This window comes from Hyla sarda, chromosome 6 (assembly GCF_029499605.1).
Source record: "Hyla sarda isolate aHylSar1 chromosome 6, aHylSar1.hap1, whole genome shotgun sequence".
Classification (NCBI taxonomy): Eukaryota; Metazoa; Chordata; class Amphibia; order Anura; family Hylidae; genus Hyla; species Hyla sarda.
The window spans coordinates 251,325,795-251,349,957 of record NC_079194.1 but is presented as its reverse complement, the minus strand read 5'-3'; the positions used below and the strand labels follow the sequence as shown (position 1 = coordinate 251,349,957).

Here is a 24,163-nt window from a genome sequence, read left to right as displayed (position 1 = left end):
GCTTGGGTATTAGAGGACCAACACTGCGTCAGTTCATCTGGGGGATGTTTTCCACCTGTCCCCAACTTTACTGACGCCCATGCTACCCGTTTGGACTGTTTTCAGGGGCTGAAGTGACATCTGTGAGTTTGTGTGTAAATCACGGCGCTGTGACTTTTTTGAGACTTTCAGAGAAAAGTCTCACATAATGAATTGGTGCCCACTGCATGAAACTATTCTAAAGCACTGCAAATGGTGGTTTACTTTTAGATATGATCAAAAGCAAAAGTCTCACAAAACTCGCATGGGAACTGGCAAAGACTTTTTGTGCGATAATTTTATATTAAAAAAAAGATGGGCAGTCTTTCGCTGGGTCTTCACTAGGCACAATCAATCGTGCGGTCAGTCAGTTGTGTCATTATCGGCCGCACTACCCCTGTGATGATGATTTTATTGGAAAAAGATCCAATCGGACCCCAAATGAGCATTTGCTTGTTCATCAGGTAATCACTGGCTTATTTATGCTGGCTAATTTACATTTATTATTATTATTATTATTATTATTAAGTGTTCAGTAGTAAGTGGTATCATCTGTGCCAAATGCAATCAATAGGAAGGACTGAGATTGAGTCATGTCTGTTATGTTGTTAAAGGGTACCTCTCATCAAATAAACTTTTGATATATTTTAGATTAATGAATGTTGAATAACTTTCCAATAGCATGTTAATGAAAAATATGCTTCTTTCTATTGTATTTTTCCCGATCAGTCCTGTCAGCAAGCATTTCTGACTCATGCTGGAGTCCTAAACACTCAGAGCTGCCAGCCTGCTTTGTTCACAGCCAAACAGGCTGTGAACAAAGCAGGCTGGCAGCTCTGAGTGTTCTCCTTTGTGATCAAAGCAGACTGGCAGCTCGTAGTGTTTAGGACTCCAGCATGAGTCTGAAATGCTTGCTGCCAGGACTGGTAGGGAGACCCCTAGTGGTCATTTTTTCAAAGTGGAAAATTAAATAGAAAGAAGCATATTTTTTAATAACATGCAATTGTAAAGTTATTCTGCATACATTAATCTATAATATATCAAAAGTTTTTTTTGATGAGAGATACCCTTTAAGACAAGAGGTTGTTGAAAACTGCAGTAAGAACAGTTCCTTTCCAATGTAGAGCTCGAAATCAGATTGTAAACAGTCCAATAGGGAAAAGAGTGTACCAGTCATCTGAGTGGTGTAAAGCAAATGTCCAAGATAAAAGGGAAATGTAATAAATTGTGACATTATAAGATGTCTCAGTTATGTATATGTCTTTGTCAAATAGTACTACTACTAATAATAATTTATTATCTTTTTTTCCTCAGTTCTTCATCGTGCTGTTGATCATCTTCTTACTGGAGTTCATTGTTGTTACTCTCTTCTTCATCTACACAGATAAGGTAATCCTTATCTCTAACTTATTTAGCCTTTTATATGCTTTCAATAATTGTATTGCAGAGATACTGCTGCTTACTACTTGTAGCCGCATGATTTTTTTTTCTTTCATACTAATACATTTTAGGTTATTTTTGTAAATTTTACATTGACCTATGAATGCCCTAGTCTAAATGATATTCTACAAACGAAGCTTGAGACTAAAAAATATAATCTCATGATCCCATAAAATATGCTAGAACCTATATCTCTGGTGTGTTAAAAAAAACTGTAATCCTGCATTTTTTTTCCCAATGGGAGATAAAAATCCTTTCGGTCACTGTTTTGCAGTTCTAAGGTCCATTTTAAGATTTACTGAAAAAAGACATAAAGAATTAATCCACTATGTGAATGTTCATTTCCTTTCAAAGTATTCAGCACAAAATAAAAATCCTTAATATATAATGATAGTTTTGATAAATAAAACCCTGAGCTACAGCCATGGAAATACAGGGGAAAACTGTCTGAAATAGATGACAGCAATGCCTGATGGGAACTGTCCTCTGAAAACTGATGCTGAAGCCCACCCACTCCTGCTGTGCTGAGAAGTAGTAACATGGCAAAAAAAGGCAAAGATACATAGGATGTAGGATTAGTGCTACATTGTTGTTCAGTATGTAATGATCATATTTTCAATCCCCCATTAACAGGAAGCAATCACCTTGAAAATGCTCAAATCTCTGGGCATTCTGTTATAGATCAGGAAGAGCTGAGCTGATTGGGAACATATTCAATATAACTTGTAATTTATTGATTAAAAGCCCTGCTCTTTCTGTTCTTAGGAGTCCTGTGGACAGTGTCGCTCAATGATAGAACCGCCCACTGGACTCCTAAACATGGAAAGATCAGAGATTTCAATTAATAAATGACAAGTTACACTGAATCTTTTCACACAAAATTATATATTAATATTCTCATCTCCTCCTGCTCTATAATATGTTATATCAAACTAAATATTCAATGTGACAGGTTTCTTTTATGAGAGGATTTCTTAAGAAGTTTCCCCAGTAACCTGTCTTGACCTTAAAAAATGACTTTCATGAGGTGGAAACTGTGGAAAAACCAAACCTATGTGTAAAAATTATTTTCTGCTAAAAGGGCCTCGGCTCTCTTAGTTCTATGGAGCGGTAGACAGTACATGCTGGAGATTCCTGAGTGCTGTACTTGGGAATCTCTGATGCTCGATTAGACAATGCACGGAGTGGCAGACGTGCCATCTACTGTTCCTTAAAGCTAAGAAAGTCTGGGCCCCCTTCTGGAGATCACAGGGGGTGCCAGCGGCCAGATTCCTCCCCAGTTATTTTTTGATGTATAACCCCTTTAATTTTACTCCCAATATTTGTATATACCTGGAAGTCCAGATGTGAGATGATAAGGTATTGTGCCTTGTCTTCTATTGTCATGTGTTCCACTGCATTGTACATAATGGTCATGGGTCCCTCTGATATTAGATGACTGTGTCTTACCTTAGCAGCCTCTTCATGAGTTATGTGATTTGGTTGGACTGGGGTATACATTTGTGGTGACCACTGGTGTAAATGGCTGGACCACGGGTGTTGCAGTGTAGGTTGGTGGGATCAGATGTTATTAACCCTGGGGGTCGGATGGTATTAACCCCTATGTGTTCGTGATGCCAGTGTGGTTTTCGGGATCCGGAATACCACACGCCCGGATTCTCCGCTATCCCACGGGCTATTAGGGAATAAAGAGTCCACAACCAGTTTGGGTTACAGAGGCTTTACTGAGTAGAAGAAGGCCAGATTTCCCAGAGATGTGACCAGGACCCAGAGGACCTCGCAGCTTGCTGGACCAATACTTGTAATAAACTTGACTTTGACTTGTAATTAGACTTGACTTAACTTTGTGCAGGACTTGACTATTTGTAGTGACAGCAGACATAGACTTTAGACTTACTGGATATACTTTAGCTTTGTGGCCTTCCAGACGATGAACACTTGTGCTGAGATCTCTGGTAGCTGCTTCAGCAAAGACTTGTTCTCAAAGAAAGGGACGGTACAAGAACTGGTAGCAAATGGCCGCCCCTTTATATAGTGGGGGGCTGGACTAAAGCCCATTGGTCAAACTGTAGGTCATAGGTTAAACTGGTGCACTCTGGGAGAACATGTGACAACAAATCATGTGACTGCATAAAATAACATGTGACAGGCTTACTCACAGGTCCCTGAGACCTCCCACAGGTCCTTTATATTAGCTTTACATAGGGATCCTGTCTATGCATTAAAGGGATATACACACCATATAAAACAGGGTGAAAACAAAGGGAAACCCTGCAGGGGAGCCCCCAGGTCACTGAGGGACTCAACCTGAAAGGGCCTACAGGTAGTATAGGATCATGTACGTGTACTGGGACATTACACATTTATGCTTGCCCTATTATAGTCCCCTGACACTGGCACAAAGCAGATTCTATGACCATCTGTGTAAAGTAGAAAGTGCCTTGTATAACCTGTCATCAGCAGCCGTGCATTACAGTGAAGTCCCATCAATGTGTGCACTTGACATCATAAACCTGGTGTTAAGCTCCTGTATTTGCACTGTGGCATCGGACATATGTCATCACCATGAGAATAGCTTTCATCTGTCACATGTCATTAGAACAGTAGAAGTTTGCAGAGGCCGCAGCACAGCGCTCCCCTGCCTTTCAGTATGTGACACCATGAACTAATGCATTACATGGCGGCGGTCCCCCTCCATCTCTTTTATGCGCACGTCTTCAGGTAAATTGATGTTGTTGTTTTTTGCTGCTGTTTTTTTAATGCTGTTCGTTGTTTGCAAAGCAATTATAAAGCCGGCATTAGTCAAACACAGAGACATAAGTGGCTGATCTGCATAAATTCAGCAAACCTCAGGAAAATGGAAATAAGCCCTGCATTTGTTGGATACAAATAAGGGAAATTGTCAGTTTAAGGCCAACTGAGCATCACAAAAAAATGTATTGAAATATATGTGCGGAGTCAGCAAGCGTGGAAAGACTCTCAGGATATTATATAATGTTCCATACTTAATAAGCTTCATGTAGCGTTGCTTGTTCCTGGAAGGGACAGATATTATTTTACTCATTCTATTCAGATGAAGATTGTATGATGTTAAGATTACAATTAACACGTTAAAGGGATTTGTGACTTTTATGGCAATTAGTCACAATCTGCATAAAGCCTCTTTTATTGAAGTAAACCATTTAGAGAAATGCAAAATACTGGGTTTGATATAAAGCTCAAAAGTACAAAACATGAGTGCAGGCTAACTAACATAATAGATGCAAGAATAAGTAACCTGTGAAATAATCTGGATGTCTGAATTGATCACTGATGAAATAATTGTAACCACAACTATAGACAGATAAAATTTAACTAAACTAATAGCACACAAATAGTTGTACTGGTTATGTATTTTATTGAGCACCAATGGGTAAACATCCACAGTGCAGAGAGTATTTAATTAGTATTTAGTACCTGTAGATCCCACTTAATGTCCATCAAAACTGCAAATATGGTATGCCATTCCAAAACAAGTATCTTCTTTCTTTAACTGTTCTTTAGTTAATTCATCTCATTGCATTGGGTCAGTGTCTCTTCACCCTGAAGTCATAGACTGCTGTCCTTTTATTCTTCTTCAAAATGTTTTGATACACCTTTGAATCCATTGTTCTTTCAATAATAACAAGGTATCCTGGCCCTGCAGCAGCAATGCAGCCCTACAGTTTATTAGTAAAAAAATATATACTGCCTAAGGCTTCGTGCTGGAAGGGGCCTCAAAGCCGCTTAACTCGCCCACCCTGACTGGCAGTGGCATTGCTAGGGAGGTGCAGGAGTACGGCCAGGTGACACCACCAAGTGCAGTGCTCGTTCTATAAGCTCCCTCAGTACTGGCAGCAGCAGGGGTGGAGTGAGGGGATCACAGACATGACACTGAGGAGGTACAGAGCAGGACTGACAGGCTGCTGACCTGTACAGTAGTAAAATCCTCACTGGAGTCCCGCTCTGCATTACATTAGAGCGGGTCCGCAGTGCGTAGGTCCTGGACTCCAGCTGATGATGTCACTGGTGTTCCCTAGGCAGTTTAGTGCAGTCTCTTGTGAACTGAAGGCTCTTCCTCCTTGTTTCCTGCTGAGGGCTCCCTGTGATGGCCCTTCACTCCTGCTCCTCTCCATCCTCTGCTCCCATTCAGGCTGCCACCACTGAGTCCTCCCCTGCTGTCCACACACACCAGAAGCTGCAAGAAACCAAGGATCAAGCCTCTTTAAAGTAAAGGTGCCATGTATGTATGCATGTTTTTAGGCCATGTGTGTATGCATGTTTTTAGGCCGTGTGTGTATGCATGTGTTGCTATGTATAAGTGTGTATATATACACCTGTTGACATGTGTACCATGTCTGTTGGCAGTGCAGTATGTGTGCATTGTGGATTTGTATGTGTTCAGCATGTGTGTATATTTACAGTCTGGTATACACACGTGTGCAGTGTATGTATGCATTATGTTTGTGTGTATAAATGCAGTGAGTGTATAAATGCAGTGTATATATCTGTATATAGTCTGGTAAACAGGTTTGTAGTAGGAACATTCAGTATGTATGTGTGTATACATGCAGTATATGTATGTGCATATGTTTTTGTGTGCAATCTGCTATAAACGTGTGTAGTAGGAGCATACAGTATGTATGTATGTATGCATAAATGCAGTATATGTACATATGTATCTGTGTGTGCAATCTGGTATACATATATGTAGTATGAGTATACAGTATGTATGCGTGTATACATGCAACATGTATGGAAGAGGAAGGAATCAGATAATAGAGGAATTCCAATGAAGTCAATGGGAAGAAATTGGCCCTTTTAAAGTGGTGTTGTTGGTGATACTGGTCTGTGTATAGTGGTTGTATTCAGTATGGTAGTTATATCCTTTCACTATATTGTGGTACTGGTAGTCATGGCTTGGTGCAATTGTTTGTCCCTTGTACAGTGGTGTTACTGGTCTGTGTACAACTGTGATATTAGTCATACTGGTCTGTGTATAGTGGTGATATTAGTGATACTGGTCTGTGTATAGTGGTGATATTAGTGATACTGGTCTGTGTATAGTCGATTTTACTTAACGTAATTCTACTTTCCTAGAGTCCCGAAGGCAACACAGAAGGGATATTCCAGATTCCCGATCTTATCCCAGGACCGTCCACTAGAATAAATACTAATGAATTAATTCATTAATTGCTGGGACGGGCCAGTGGTCCCATAAAGGTACCCAGCATCTAGACCTCATTGTGTAATAAGATAGATCAAATAATGCAAAACACTACTTTATTGGGAGGGTGATGTGCTGCCTTCGGGACTCAAGGTAAGTAGAATTACGGTAAGTAAAATACCGACTTTCCTCATAGTCCCTCCAGCAGCACAGAAGGGATCTAACATAAATAACAAAGATATGGGGGGGGGGGGTTGTTGGGAGGGGGGTATTGGTTTAATTCTTGCCAACAGCAGACAACACTCTGGTGCTAAAGGCTGGGTTCGAGGTCTGCAAATCCAGTTTGTAATGCCTGGTGAAAGTAGATGAATATGACCAAGAACCAGCGTTGCAGATTTCTAACAAGGATACTTGTTCCCTCTCTGCCCATGAAGTGGATGTGGCTCTTGTTGAATGGGCTCTCAACGGATGAGGTGGCTCCTTTGCGTTTTTTTTTTTTTTTGTAAGCTTCCACTATGGTAGAGTGGATCCATCTGGCAAAAGTGTCTTTAGAAGCCTTGTAGCCCATTCTTGCTCCTGCTGGAAGAATAAAAAGATTTTCCTCCTTACGAAATTGTTGGACACCATCTACATAACAAGACAGAGATCATTTACCATTCTTCTGACACTGGATTGGGAAAGAACACCGGATGAAAAGTCTCCCTATTAATATTTACAGAGGATGATACTTTGGGTAGAAATGAAAAAATGATGGAACAGTTCTGAGTTTTACACCTTCCGGAAGAATCGTGAGAAATGGTTCCCTGGAGGAGAGAGCTTGCAATTGTCCTACTCTTTTGGCTGAGGTGACTGCAATGAGAAATGGATAGCCATTTTAGATAAACTTTTGCAATGTGTTCAAACTGAGCTTCCGTGAGGGCATTTAGGACGAGTTAAATCCCATGAGGCCACTGTAGGTCGTACGACTGGTCTCAATTTCTTTAATGCCTTGAAAAATCTGGAAATAAATCTGCAAATTTTCCATCCGACATAGAATTGTTGTTCACCATCTGGCAGACCACGAAGCGGAAGTCTATCCAGTAAGTCTCCAGTCTACGTCTGCTGTCACTGAAGCTAGTCAAGTCCTGCACATAGTCAAGTCAAGTCTAATTACAAGTCAAGTTTATTACAAGGTCCATCAAGTTTATTATTGTTCCAACAAGCTGCGAGTTCCTCTGGGTCCTGGCCACCTCTCTGGGAAATCTGGCCTTAGCTGTGAAGATAATTACACCTGTCTTCTATTCAGTAAAGCCTTTGTTTAACCATAACTGGTTGTGGACTCTTTATTCACTACTAGCCTGTGGGATAACGGAGAATCTGGGCGTGTGGTGTTCCAGAACCCGAAACCACACTGCGTCACTAACACATAGGGGTTAATACCATCTGACCCCTGGGGTTAAAGGGGTACTCCGGCGCTTAGACATCTTATCCCCTATCCACGCTGGGGACCCCCATGATCTTGCACGCAGCACCCCAGTTAAAATCAGTCCCCGGAGCATGTTCGCTCCGGGTCTGATTACCGGCAACCACGGGGCCGGCGGCGTGTGACCTCCTGCTGTCGCGCCTCCTCCCATAGGCTTGCATTGAGCGTGACGTCACACGGGGGCGGAGGTGTGACGTCACACGCCGCAGGCCCCATGGTCGCCGGTAATCAAACCCGGAGAGAACATACTCCAGGGTCTGATTTTAACTGGGGTGCTGCGTGCAAGATCACGGGGGTCCCCAGCAGCGGGACCCCCGCGATCAGGCATCTTATCCCCTATCCTTTGGATAGGGGATAAGATGTCTAAGCGCCGGAGTACCCCTTTAATAACATCAGATCCCAGCACTCTCACTGCAACACCCGTGGTCCCGCCATTCACCTGGTGGTCCACCACACTATGATCTGCTGTAGCCTTGCTCATAGGTGCAGGGTTTTCTCTCCCTCTTTTCATGCTGTAGATATTCCTCCCCTTTCATCTACCATGAAAACAAAAAAAAACGTAGAATTGGATTACAGCTGAAAGTACCTTCCCCGGTATAAAAAGAACATAACCGAGTAAATTGAATCAAGCCTTGAATATATGAAACCCAATAAAGCATATTTTATTGAACAGTGAGCCAAGTTCAGATGGATTAAAATAGTTTTACTCCACAAAGGAAAAAAAATAAAAAATTAAAACACCAGGCAAGTAACTGAGCAGTCAATCTCACAACTGGTAAAAAAAAACAAAAAAAACACTCCATCTCTTATAATGAGCCCAATTCTCCATTTACAGCTAATAGTAACAGGGAATTACAACTATTTGGGCAAAGTCATTTCTGACTATTACAAGTACAAATCTGCATTAAAAATGGCTGAAGTCCGGTTAGTGTCACTAATGTAATGTCTCTGGATAAAGTAGATTCATAGGAATTAGGTTATCACAGTAAACTCCCCTCACCCAGCCCTATGTTCTTATATAAGAACAATCCTGGAGCTAAAGTAAAGGTAAGCTCATGAGGGGAGATTTATCAAAACCTGTCCAGAGGAAAAGATGCTGAGTTGCCCATAGCAACCAATCAGATCACTTCTTTTATTTTTGGAAAGTCCTCTTAAAAATAAGAGAAGTGATCTGATTGGTTGCTATGGGCAACTCAGCAACATTTCCTCTGGTCAGGTTTTCATACATTTCCCCCATGGGATTGTTGTCAGCCCAGCGCTTGTTCCCTCCATACACCTTATTTTATTGTTCAGCTCGGCCAAATGTTCATGTTTTTTTGAATGAAGAGAGGAGGAATTAGGTGGCTTAATTCTTAAAGAACAACATTTTCGGGGAGTTTAAAGCCAACCTGCCCAACCCCTGTCTCTGGTATGTTGGAGAAAGGACTTCCAAGGTATGAATGGCTTTGAACGGCGCTGACCAGGTCAGCACTGTTCCGAGTCATTCATCCCTTGGAAGTCCTTTCTCCATTTTAGCTCTGTGATTGGGAAGGCTGCAGACCGGACATTATTACCCCTCCACGCTTACCATTGTTGTGTGTGGGGTCACGCAACCACCGATGGTAAGAGTTCCTAGTTATTATACCAGATTACCTGAAGGCGGTTTTACGATATGGAGCGCTCTCCTTTTCTCCTCTGGTATGTTGGGGAAGAGTTTGGAGGCCTAGATACACATCAGAGAGTTGTCCGGTCCTGCAGATATCAGCAACTTTGTGTAAAGTGAATAGGGGCCTTAGGTAGAATTGTTCATTTAGGATTTTTTTTACATTGTTCAAAGGGATTTTCTCAGATTTTTATTTGTCTCCTTTTTTTACTGATTGGTGGGGACCCCATGTGTCACTTCATACATTTATACCACTGTAGTATTGGAATGTCTAGTATTACATGCTAGCCATTTATTTGGTCAGGGTAATAACATGGATGGGTCAGGGCACTCCCACCATTGGCTTATGTGGGGTTCCTGGACAAGGACTCCTCTTTGATGTTTGTTTGTCCCGTTAAGGCCAGAAATGTGGGACGGTAATGTTACGTGCACCATTGTACTAAAACAAGAAGCTGCTGTGTATTATATTGTATGGGTTTTGTGTCCTTATTGTTTTCAGCTTTGGCATGCTTGTTGCATTTTGGAATAGGAAAGATAATTTGGAGAACTGAGCCCTTCACCATTGTTCCAATTATTTGTAGTGTAACTAAGATAAATTGTGTCAGGACAGCCACTCTGAGACAGTGGCCATATTTTTGTTGGCAATTAAACTCAGGGGAGACAAAGTCCTCTGGTGTCATGTAGACCTCGGTCCCTCTGCTGAAACATCCATCAGGTTTATCTGCCGCTGTGCAACGTAAAGGATTCAGGAGTGAATTATGGACTTACAAAGCAGACAACATTAATTTTCCTCTCTGGCTACAAATGCACAAGCCCTTTCTGTGACATTACCACTGACAGGCCATCCCTCACCATCGCCAGCGTCCTGCCGTGTGGGACCCCACATTACAGGCTCATTTGCACATGTAGTAATAGGAGGTGGTTATTATTGTTATTAATTACATTAGGTTGACAGGGATTTACCATGTAAATGACTCAGGCCATGAGCACTGTATTATCACTGCTGGGTCCCCATGGGGATATTTTAGACCATTACAACTGTATCGGCACTAGTTATTCTGCATTTGTGTACAGGACGTGTTTAGCTATTGTACATGAAATAATAGAGAATGTGATAGTGTCAAGCTTATTGGTCAAGGATGAACCCATACAATCAGCAAAAGACAGAAATTACTATGGCACATACATCTGTGCTTGTAGAATGTGAAAGAAAACACGATTCCAATCATATGATTATAATAATAAGTACAAAAATAGATGTTACAATAACATACAGAAGAAAACCTGACCTTAATAACCTTCGATGTAAGGAGATGAGATAAAGTGTGGGCCGTATGACCCTGAAATGTTGGTAGTGTAAGGATGATGCTTACATCAAGGCTATGACAATTCTATAGTTAATACAAAAGACTACTTCTGTTTAACCCTTCCTCTGAATGTCACATTTTACCCTTGTACCTCACATCTTAATGCCATTTTACATGGCAGATAATTAAAAAATATCAACAAGAAGAAGAACAGCACATATATGGATCAAATAATAGCTTTATTGGTATATAAATGCAAAAAACTACATACATTTAAAATATTTATACATCTTAAAAGGAGAAAGAACTCACTGCTGAAACAATACAGACAGAGTAAGGGATGCCAAGAATGGGACAGACTAAAAGGTGAGGGCTCACACTAGTGACCAAAATACAAAATAATAAGGCAAAGTTGCTTATGTGATACCTAAAAAAATTTACATAGTAGTACTAGCAGCCATTGCTGATGGAACCAAGTACAAAAAACACAATTGTAAGTTGTCACCACCCAACATTTCTCACAGAATGGCTTCTGCCAGGGCGTGATCAGGCTTGGTACAACCCTCCTATTTATCTGACCCACATACCAATGAATGGCCGATAGCATGAACAGCTGATACAGCGTCATTTCACAGTACCGATCAGGTGATGACGTGCTAGCCACGTAACAAATGAAGGGAAGGAACTGCCCCGTATGTCCAAAGATGATGGATGGCTGTGTTAGCCATTTGCAGCAAGAATAATCACAGTGAGGAGGAGGAGAACGCTGTCACAACACAGGATTCAGCTATCATATCACAGCCGATCAGGACAGAAGGTGAAGCGGTGGCAGGGAGTGGGATCTAAAGACTCTGCTACGTGTCGTGCCATCCTCTGTAGATCATATAGTGATCGTGGTTCCGGCCCAAACAGACCAGGTCTAATGGAAATGGTAGTGGGCTGAGCAGAGCAGCCACCACTGGGTGGGTGGTGACTGGTGACACACCAGATTACCATTCTCCCACTTGGTAATACAGTTGTGTTTTTGTACTTGGTTCCATCACTTTTATGGGTGGTATTATGTTTACATGACGAGCAGCAATGGCTGCTAGTACTACTACTATGTATCACATAAGCAACTTTGCTTTATTATTTTGTATTTTGGTCACTATTGTGAGCCCTCACCTTTAGTCTGTCCCATTCTTGGCATCCCTTACTCTCTGTCTTTATTGTTTTAGCAGTGAATTATTTCTGCTTTTAAGGTAAATAAATATTTTAAATGTCTTTTTTGTATTTATGTACCAATAAAGCTATTATTTGACCCATATATGCGCTGTTCTTCTTCTTGTTGATATTTTGCGGCTACATGTGTTGGATCTGTTACATATATTAGATTATTTTTGGTATGGCAGATCATTTGTCCATTTAAAAGGGCCAGCGATCAATAAGAAAACAAATCCATTTATATAACTTTTATTGCAACACATTGTGTCGTGTAGGTGTGAGGATGACAAATGATGACTTTAAAGAGTTGGTTTGTGCAGCCTGCTGTGAGCCTTGGAAATGTTCATTATATGACCACCGATCAGTTGGCACTAGTTATCAGGCAATAGAAAAGGTCATTCCTAATTATACTCCCATTGTGAACTACCTATGTCCCTCTGCATTTTAGTTGCACCTTTCTTCATTTTTTTAATCACTTCTACTGTTTTATGAATGTTTGCCACTGATTCCAAAGCTCACCGTACACATGAGTTTAATGTTTGTTGGAGAAGGTTTGGGCAGTGCCATTTCAATATGCTCTATCCTCTTGTTCTCTAGAAAGTGTATTTACTGTGACAGCAGTGTCATACACCTCTCTCCGAATTTAAAAACAATAACATGAATGTGTATATGGAGATCACAAGATGGAGCTGTCAGCAATCACAATCACCCAAACTAGCTATGGCTGCCGCACCCAAATAATTTTGGCTCCAAATGTGCTAGAATTGTGGGATGGGGCAATTTTGACACATTTATTATACACTATGCACAAAAAGAACAGGAAATTTGAAAGCCTATGAGAAAAGGGGTCCTGCACAGCAAGAGAGCCTGACTTGAAATGCAACCTTGGGTGCCAAAAAAATCAAACCTTTTTTGACACACAGATTTTGGCTAAAGTAAACCAACTAATAAACTAGACAGTGCAAAGCTAGACTCCACAGTCTTCAGGTGAGCCAGATGTATCACACATGAGCCACTGTGTTTTGTGGACTGTCTAATCTAATGTTTGCATTGGTTTGTGATTAGACTGTAATAGGAATCTCAGCCAATGTATGTGACTGCGGCACAACTAGTGATATTTTTTTTCCAGTCATATTATCAATGGTTAGTTGCTGGTCTGGCTCTTGACATTCCCAACAAACTGCTGATTCTGTGGGTAACAACTTCCTATTTTGGCTCATAGAGGGGTTCTTTAGTAGGGAGATTACCCACTACAATAGTTTTTTCCCCAGTGAGAAAATCTCTCTAAAAGCGCCATCTGATTAAGAAAACTCTTGTCACATACCCACTTAGGGTATTCTGAATTAATAAGTGTTCCTCTAACATCTGAAGCCTACAGTGAAGATTGACTGCAAATATCATCTCTGACTCTTGAGGACCCGGCATGTCTGTACATCACACGGGCAGCTCATTGCTTTCAATAGTAAATATATAATCATTTTTCTATTGTGAGGGTGCGGCAAAAAAAAAAAAAGGAACATCTGCCATCAAGCCCCCCCCCCACACACACACACACACACACAATTCAGAGGTGCCACTAGTAAAACACCCAGATTATTGTTTGGGGCTTTTTTTTTTTTTTTTAAACAAAAAGATTAAAAACAAATTCCACTGCTAGCTAACACAGATTCATGTCAAGGTCCCGTCCTTTGTATTGTACCTCAGTTGCCTAGTAGCACATGCCTTAAACATGACTGCTTCGGAAATAGTGCCACACCTGTCTATGGCCTGTGTTTGTTATTGCAGCTCAGTTTTACTGTAGTGGATGGATCTGAGCTGTAATATTGAAAAAAACCTATGAACAGGTGCGGCACTTTTTCTTAAAGGGGTACTCCTGTGCCCCAGCCTTCTGAACATCCGGTTCAGAAGGCTTGAAGCCATGGTCGTGATGTCACGGCCACGCCCCCTCCATTGATGCCTATGGGAGGGGGCATGGCAGTTGCCACGCCCCCTCTCATAGACATCAATGGAGGGGGCGTTGCCGTGACGTCACGACCGTTGCTTCAAGCCTTCTGAACCCGATGTTCACAAGGCTTGGGCACGGGAGTACCCCTTTAAGCAATCCAGTTTTTAATGCACATCCCTATTGTTTTCTGATACACGTGAGTGTAGATGTAGAGTTCTGTAAAGCAGCGTTCTTCCTACTTTGCATTCTACCTTCTGTTTTGTCATCAGGTGGTGCAGATGATATTACTGTCAGTACTTGATTCACATCACTGCTGGGAGAATTTGCTTGTTGTTAGTAAGCGATGTGCCTGCCTGTTATATATGTACATTCATTATTGTGCACTCATTGAGGTTCCCTCTTCTCCATGCCCTACCGAGCACAGATGATTGTTCTTTTTCCAGTAATATTTATACATGTGGTTAGTCTAACAGATGTTAATTATCAGACTTGTAATGAAGAATTTCATTTTTCTAGACAAGTGAGTCACTCCCATTTGGCTGAATATTTTTCTGGGTAATGAAATTCATTAAAGTTGTGTCTTTTACATTTTTTTCTGCCTAGAATATATTACCCTGAAAAATTAGTAAATATCTGTTACGTGCCTAAATTTACAAAGTTGTAAAAAACAAATCCAGTCCTAAAGTATTCCACGAAGTCAAAGAAGAGGAAGTAGAAAGATTGATTATATTTGTTTTCCCTCTTTACTGTTTTTCCATGGATTACAAGTCTGCCCGCATGTTAAGACATAATAAGAGACACGGGACCCAATTCTCTTTATAGGTGGGATTCCACCGCAGGGTGCTACGCCTATGAAACACATATGGCATATGCAAAACATAAACATAAGGACCAGGTTAATGACTACTAAAAGGGGTTGTCCCACTACCACAAACTCTGTGCATATGTCCTATTAGGATATATGGACATAATAAAGAGTGGGTGCTGCAAATGCTGGGAGTGATGCTGTGCAGGGAATATCTTAAAGGGGTACACCGCCCACAGATATCTTATTTCCTAACCAAAGCATAGGGGCTTACATGTTTGATCGTGCAGGGGTCCCACCGCTGGTACCCCCGTGATCTCCGTGCACCCAGCATTCTAAACAGAAGGTTTAGAATGTTGGGTTTCCGCAGCCGAAGATGTGATGTCACGCCATGCCACCTCCATTCATGTCTATGGGAGGGGGCGTATTGGTGCAGAAATGACGGACCCATTTTCCATTCACAGAACCATATGAGGGCTTATTTATTTGCGCGCCCAGTGCACTTTATGGTAAAAATGACATGTTCTTTGTAGGTCAATGCGATTAAAATAATACCTAAATTATAGAGAATTTCTATTATTGTATTCATGTAACTTAAAGGGAACATGTCATGGCAAAGCACTATGTATAATAAAAATCACCATCCTCGGTTGATATACCTGCCCACAGGGATGGTGAGGATATATAGTTTAAAAGCATACCCTGCCGGCCCTGTGACTAGTCCCCTGGGTGGGGAGCTATACTCACCTAGTCCCGTCCGCTGCAATCATGCCTCCTCAGTGTGATTGACAGCCTGGGCATGGCCTGCATCATCGGTCTGCTCCGTCAGCTTAGGGAACAGAGCAGTGACGCGGGCTGAGGAGCCAGGGCTATGTGAAAATAGCTCCCTGTCCAGGGTACCACTTACGGGGCCAATGGGGGATGATTTTGAATGACATTTACTCGCCATCTCTGTGTTGCCACGTGTTATATATGGTAAAATCTGATGACTTGTTTAATTTAATAAAATCGGTATGGCTAAAACTGTCCTTATATGACCCCTATAACTTTATTTATTTTTATGTTTTGTTTTGGTCTTGTTTTTTTTTTTTTTTTTTTTGGAGGGGGGGATTAATGGGAAAACAAGAGTGTTTTTATTTTTATAAGGGGAGGGGCCTTTAAATGATTTAAAAAAAAATAATTTAGACTCCATAATTAATGCCAATCACGGCGTCTGAAAACTGGTTTACAGCAAGGAGCAGCGGGATTGCTGCTCCCCATCATAAGTGAGTGTCCGCACTGCATACAGTCAGCATTGGCATCCCCAAGTACTGTGAGATCACCAGCCGTCTGATACACAGCACCTGGCCAGACAGCTATAAAGGGGCGGCACACTCTGGCATGCCATGCAAGATTCTCCCAGAGCCAGTAACCTTTAACCCCTTAATAACCAAGCCTATTTGGGCTTTAAATGGGTATTCCAGCCCTAAAAAATATCCCCTATCCACAGGATAGGAGATAAAAATCTGATCGAGGAGAGTAGGGGTTGGTGGCAGAGGGGGCCACCGTGCCTGCACCCAGATGAAGTTAACATTACAACATCCTTGAAGGGGTACTCCAGTGGAAAACATTTTTTTTTTTTTTTAAACTGGTGACAGAAAGTTAAACAGATTTGTAAACTACTTCTATTAAAAAATCTTTACCCCTCCAGTATTTATTAGCAGATGTATGCTACAGAGGAAATCCTTTTCTTTTTACATTTCTTTTTTGTCTTCTCCACAGTGCTCTCTGCTGACACCTGATGTCCGTATCAGGAACTGTCCAGAGCAGGAGAAAATACCCAAAGCAAACCTATGCTGCCCTGGACAGTTCCTGACATGGACAGAGGTCTGAGCAGAGAGCATTGTGGACAAGACAAAAGAGAAATTCAAAAAGAAAAGAATTTCCTCTGTAGCATATATCTGCTAATAAGTACTGAAAGGATTGAGATTTTTAAATAGAAGTAATTTACAAATCTGTTTAACTTTCTGGCACCAGTTCATTAAAAAAAATATATATATTTCCACCGGAGTACCCCTTTAAGGCTTACCACTTCCAAAGATCAGCCTGTTCGCCACCATGATGTTTAACATCCTCTATTAGTTGAAATTAGTCCACAATGACTTGTCTGCAATTTCTATCTAAATCCTGAACACCCAAACCAAAGTTGTGACAATATGCAATACCACCCTGTTACATAAAAATGTTTTTTATTTTCTTTTTTGCACAATTAAAAGGGGTACTACACTTTAGATTAACTGCCATCCACAGGATTGAAGAAAAGTGATTTGGGGGGGGGGGGGGGGTCATTATGTGGTGACCTCACTGACACCCGCAATCTCACAAATGAAGCCCTGTCTCTCACCTCTGGGCGATGATTCTCCTAAACGCTCCACAACACCAACCCTCAACTTCTGCCAAACCAAGCGTTTTAAGGCTGCAAACCTTAGGATTCCAACTCCTATGATAGGTACAGAATCCTTATAGTCTAGGCCCGTAGACTACATCTTGCTTTAAAGCCCATTATCCAGCTGTGTTCAGCACCTATGCTGAATTTGGCCACACTAAAAACCTGGAGCGGCCAGGAAGGGACATAATAGGCCCCACTACCAATCTGCCTTTCATTCCATTAAAACCCAGGCCTTAAAACAGACTTTACCAAACTTCTCAGCAGTTTTGTTTAGCTAGGGATTTATCTATTCCTGGATTTCTCATATAACTTACCCAGCTTTACTGGATGAGATATGCGCCTTCTTAAAGGGGTTATCCAAGGAAAAACTTTTTTTTATATATATCAACTGGCTCCAGAACGTTAAACAGATTTGTAGATTACTTGTATAAAAAATTCTTAATCCTTTCAGTACTTATGAGCTGCTGAAGTTGAATTGTTCTTTTCTGTCTAAGTGCTCTCTGATGAGACCTGTATCGGGAACTGTCCAGAGTAGAAGCAAATCCCCATAGCAAACCTCTACTACTCTGTGCAGTTCCCGAGACAAGCAGAGATGTCAGCAGAGAGCACTGTTGTCAGACAGAAAAGAACAACTCAACTTCAGCAGCTGATAATTTTTGGAAGGATTGAGATTTTTTAATAGAAGTCATTTACAAATCTGTTTAACTTTCTGGAGCCAGTTTATATATATATATAATTTTTTTTCCTGGAATACCCCTTTAAACCTGATAGCTACGTATGACATGTACCTTGGAGAAATTTAGTGATCCCCTACAACCATTCCTGTATCACAGTGTATACTCTGTATTTCCTGTGGTACTGAATACTGTTAAGTTTATAAAGTCAGCTAGGTCAGGCACAGACCCCTGGGGATATTCAGCAGTAAGCACATGGTTTTCTTCAGGCCCCAATTTAAATAAATGGGACAGTCTCAGGAATGTATGATCTCTGCTTTATGAAGTGGTGTGTGATTCAGTTAAATTGCAGTAAGTTTGTGTTTATTAAAAAAAAAAAAAGGGGACTTGGTGTCCTGTCATCCGCACTGCAGTGACCCATCGCTTTATCAGACTTTGCAGAGCCATGAGTAGCTGCCACTCAATATTTACATCTCAAGTGCCTGGATGACTATAAATTGATGCGCCTGGGAAATTTAGTGACAAGCAGGCTTAGTTCCAGACTGGGATTCATTTTATTTTAATGTGAATGCCTGATCCAATGTGTGCTTTTATTTATGGCTGATTTACTGCCGTATTGGGGTATGAATGCTGATGCAGATATTAGTGACATTGTTATCTTGATCAATCCCTATCATAATAAACTACTAAGGTTCAGAATTTCTCAGTATTCTATATATTTAATATACAACACATGCAATAGAATGTATGGAAGGAAATTTAATTACTCCTAGAATGTAGGTGCCACAATGATGGATATACAGTACAATAGTAAAGCTTAGTTAGGGGCAAGTAACAGTGGAGCTCCATTATAATGGACTATTGTCTTTTAAAAACAAAAAACTTGAAGATGCTATGGCTGCATTGAATTTGAGAGCAGCAGTTGAGGGAAATGCTTCATTGGGAGGCTGGTAAGGCAGTATTAAGGGGGAAAATTATAGCACATGTTGCTTACCATAAGAAATTGGCTAGGGACAAATATGATTGCATGACTACACGGCTACGACAAACCTACACTTCCTTCTTAGATGATCCGACTCCAGTCAAGAAAAACACATGGGTCTAAGCGCAGCGTGATTTTGAACTCTCTCAGGCTGCGATTGATTCCTATTACAGGGACCAGTTTAGGGCAGAGTTTTACAGGTTTGGAAACAAGTCTGGAAAACTATTGGCCAATATGGCCCGTGGTCAGCGACCCCTGGAACCCATCAGACCTCTTAGAGATAAATCTGGTACACTACATAAACAACCTAGGAGAGTGGTGGAAGCCTTTCGTCAGTTTTATCAAGACCTATATACTGCCCAAAATATAGATATTGCTGCAGGGAATCAATTTTTGAATAACATTACACTTCCTACATTGTCTGCAGAGGATAGAGACTTGATTAATGCTCCTATTATGCTGGAGGAGGTTTCTCAAGCGATTTCTCACTTGAAAAGTTGCAAGGCGCCTGGCCCTGACGGCTTTACGGGGGAGTTTAGCGAGAGAGGCTCAGCCCAGTATTGTTAAAAAGTGTATGATCATACATTGTCGGTGGGGGCGTTTCCCCCATCTGGTAACTTGGCCCATATAAAAGTCCTACATAAAGCAGGGAAGGACCCTTCTCAACCTGGAGCCTACCGTCCTATATCTTTAATAAATGTAGATATTAAACTCTTGTCCAAAATCCTGGCAGACAGGCTGGCGATTTATTTGCTATCTCTGATAGGGGCACATCAGGTTGGCTTTGTTAAAAATAGAGCAGCAGTATTCAATATACGGACGGTTTTGGCAGTTCAGGGGGCAGTGGCGTCTCGTCCATACTCCAGCCGGGTTCCAGCACTATTGTCTTTAGATGCCGAAAAGGCTTTTGATAATGTTCACTGGTCCTGGCTGGAGTTGGTACTAAACAAGACAGGATTGACGGGTAGTTTTAGGACGTTTTTGTTGGCTTTATATAAAAATCCTATATCTAGAATACATCTACTGGGGTATCTTTCCACCCCTTTCCAACTACAGAAGGGCATGAGACAGGGGTGCCCTCTTTCGCCCCTGCTTTTTAACTTGGCTTTAGAGCCGCTGGAACAGTATTTTCTTCAGCACAGTATCTATGAAGGTATCACGGTGGGGTCAGAAGAGGTTCGAATTAGCTGCTTTGCTGATGATATAATGCTATACCTAAACGAACCAGAGACTCAGTTGCCGGCTGTTTTTAGGGCTTTGTCCACTTTTGGCTCTCTATCGGGCTATAAGGTGAATTTGGATAAGAGTCAACTGCTGTTTTTGGGTACAGGATCTCATGACCCTGCCCGGGTACCCTTGGTCCAAGTAGCTCAGAAATACATCTCTTACTTGGGTATAAAGCTAGGCCGCACTCCACTCTCCCTGTATACTCTAAACTATCCCCCTCTGTTCGCAAAGATCGAGGGTGATCTGAAAAGGTGGCAGAACTTGCCTCTTTCATTCTATGGTAGGATTCAATTAATCAAAATGATGAGCTTCCCGAAAATACTTTATCCGCTGCAGACAATCCCCCTGTTGTTACGCCATACTGATGTTAGAAGGCTTCATGCCAGTTTTACAAGGTTTATTTGGGCGGGTAAATGCCCAAGAGTGGCTTATGACACTCTGTCTAGCAAGGGAAAAGGGGGGATTGCAAATGCCTAATGCTCGTCTATATAATTTGTCAGCTATTTTTAGACATGTCCGAGACTGGATTTTTGATACCACTTATTTTTCCAACACGCCCTTAGAAAAAGGACTCTGTCCATTGGGCTCACTGTCCACTCTGTTCCACCTACCTTATAAAGATATCCCTAGCTCACTAAGAAGGAATGTATTGTTTAGTGATACTTTAGCAACATGGAAAGCACTTCGTAAATTATGTGGGATGCCTTGGTGTCTTTCTAAGCACTTTCAGCTGTGGGGCACTCCTGCGCTTGGTCACTGTGCCAATAGTCCAGTGGGTAAACATTGGAAGTCGCTTGGTATAACCAAGTTTAAGGATTTCTTGTCTGACTCCACTGGGGTGATCATGGGCTGGGGGGAATTCCAGAGCAAATATACCCTTCCCGACTCTCACCAGTGTTTATATAATCAAATGTGCTCCTTTTTTCATAGCATGGTGCGAGGTTATGCAACGGTGGAGAAGCCTAATGATTTTGATAAGTTATTGGGGTGCACACAAGTCCACCGTTCCATTTCGCTGATCTAAGCAACCACCAGGGATATAGTGTTAAAGGGACAGGGGGACAAGGCTCTTGCCAAGTGGTCCTCCAAATTTGGTTGACACGGATATCGCCCCCTGTTTATTGGAGGGTCTATTGGCAGCTAATGGTTCTACCCCCAATGCACAGTTAAGAGAAATTCAGTGGCGTATTCTGCACAAGGCTACGTATGCATTTAACTGGAGAGGTACACCCCAACCCCCCCTCCATTCCTCACAAACTGTCCGATATGTCAGCTACAGGGTGCGGACCTTTGGCATTGTTTATGGGAATGCCCACAGGTGTCGAGATTGTGGTCCGACCTATCTTCCTTAATAATGACCATTTGGGATAGACACTTGCCATTCTCCCCAGAACCATACATATTTCACTATATACCTGCAAGAGAATTGAATCCTCCTGATAGAGGCAAAATGCCCAAAGGTGTACACTTACTTATCTTGGTTACTAAATTGTGCCTGCTTAGACATTGGTTTCAACCAACAGTGCCGACGATCTCGGAAATCCTAAAGGAATATCATTCTGTACTACACAGAGAGATGTTATTGTCCATAAGATGCTCAGAAGTACATGCAAAGTCTTTTTTTAATAAATGGAAACGTTATTTGCAATACCTACCAGATGTAGACAAACGACATAGGATAGTGGCGTACTTTAAACATACCACATGGTATTTAACTAAAGTTCTTAAAGGCACACTTGGTAATTTGGAATTACCGTCATAATATTGCAGGATTCTTTGCATTATTTGTCTCATTTGAGGTCCCACTCCTAGAAATCTATGTCTGCATAGTCAATAGTTTGACCTTAGGTGGCCAGAATACTATATGGGCAAGAAACTGTCTTCTGTGTGGTGAGTGGTGCAGCTTACCTCGGGAGATTTGAGTTATTGTTTAACAGTTATTGTTATGTTATTTCCTATATTCTGGACGAGAGTCCTCCATATTATGAAAATGGATCCAGAGATAAGCTCTTTGATTTATTATTCTGATATTGTATTGTTGTATACTATTCTGACTGTTTCCAATGCAACTTTGCCATATATGGTTTGTACATGTTCTGGATCCGTGAATAAAGTATATTTAAAAATAAATAAATAAAAAAGTTCAGTTCTGCCGGTTCGCCAAACTCTGTCAAAAATTTCTGGTTCTGACTAAACTAGTTCTGTCCAAACCTGTAGCCCAAAAAAGTGTGTATAACACTGTTAGGTCTCCTAGGACTGTATCTATGTACTTTTGAGCTGTTTTAAGGCCAAAGTTTATTTCAAAGTTATGGCAACTTGTATGGCTATGGGTAAACAGATGGTAGCCAGTGGTAGCTAACAGGTTAACCAAAAACACACAACACTACCGGATTTTTTATGCAGTTTAAAATTAATGTCCAAAAATGATCCCTTTTTGGAGACAGATGTCTGCCGGTGTTTATTTGAATAGAGAGGTAAAAAATGAAGCAATGGCTTTTTCCAAGGGGTCCAGAAATTACCCTTTTTAGGAGTAGCAACAGGTTTGTTGCTACTCCTAATTTTTTTTTCCTGAAAACTGAAGAGGCAATGACTGGTTACAAGCTATGACAATATATTCCCATTTTGGGGCATAGCAACAGGATTGGTATCCTAGAAAGTGCATAGAAGTGACAAAACCTTCTACGCTGCTTTTTCACAATTAGTGTAAAACAACTTTTAAAAACCCGCCCACAACTTCCAATTAAGAAGGATTTAGCACTGACAGAATAGATGCAGAACGCTCTCTGCTGCCTTACTACAATTATTATATATTTGTGGTCTTTCTCCTATCTGTGTTGTTCTCTGCTTAGTGTCCCTGCCAAACTGAACTTTTAGCAAAGTTCTTACTGAACTCAGGCTCTGAGGGTGCGGGTTGCTAATCTCTACTTATGAACTATGTAACTATAACCTAAGTTTTATAAGGGGCCTCTACTTTATCAGTTCAAGATAGGTTTATGATTATTTTGGTCTCTGTCCTCCTTTCCTGGGTCTCCTATCATTTTTTATTATTTTCCCACTCTTGCCTTTCATGATCCACAGTTATGGTGGTTACTCCTATTAGGATAACTTTTACTAGACAAATCAAACAATACAGTTTCTTTGTTCAAGTACAGGTGTCCCACCTAAAATGTTTACTATAAGTAATTGTAGTTTCTGTGCATAATATTTTTCCATACACTGACAATGTTTTAACAAGCCTTACATCTAGACCTTGTTTGGGTTCCAGCCTTAAAGGGGAACTCCTGTACTTAACAACTTATCCCCTATTGACTGGAAAGGGGATAAGTTTCTGATCACGGGGGGTCTGAACGCTAAGACCCCCTGGGAACTCCCGCCCAGTACCCCAGCTCTCCCCATGCCCCAGAGGGACCACTGCTCCGTGCCTGGAGCTATGTTGACCAACTCCATGCACGGAGCTACAGTTGTACTCATAATATATATATATATATATATATATATATATATATATATATATATATATATACACCCCAACAAAAAGAAAACTAATAGTGAAAAATATATATTTAATTTAACAAATATAAGAATGACAAACATTTAAAATATGGAAGAGTAAAAACAAGGCACTACAAGAACAACTGCAGGTGAGTGGAGGAAGTACAGCAGGCACGAAACACGGAATTCAGGGAAAAATATGTCATAAATCACAATAAGAGATTATGAGACCAGAATGTATATAATAAGTAACCAGATAAGAAGTACACAAATAGCATTCACAAGGTTAATAAAAAGCCACAAGTAAAGAAAGACCATAACATCCTGCCATGCATTGCCTACCTACCCACTCC

The 24,163-nt window shown here is 41.1% G+C and overlaps 1 protein-coding gene and 1 long non-coding RNA gene across 6 annotated transcripts in view; one reads left to right on the top strand and one right to left on the bottom strand.

The window, feature by feature from the left end:
* The window catches only part of TSPAN4 (tetraspanin 4), a 719,066-nt gene that overhangs the window by 607,004 nt on the left and 87,899 nt on the right, over positions 1-24,163 (top strand). For all 5 annotated transcript variants that reach the window (XM_056526916.1, XM_056526919.1, XM_056526918.1 and 2 more), the window contains one exon: positions 1,333-1,407. In XM_056526916.1, coding sequence (XP_056382891.1) covers positions 1,333-1,407 — 75 coding nt within the window. The remainder of the gene's footprint in view (positions 1-1,332; positions 1,408-24,163) is intronic.
* The window catches only part of LOC130276915 (uncharacterized), a 73,336-nt gene that overhangs the window by 18,699 nt on the left and 30,474 nt on the right, over positions 1-24,163 (bottom strand). The gene's annotated exons all lie outside the window — the stretch shown is intronic.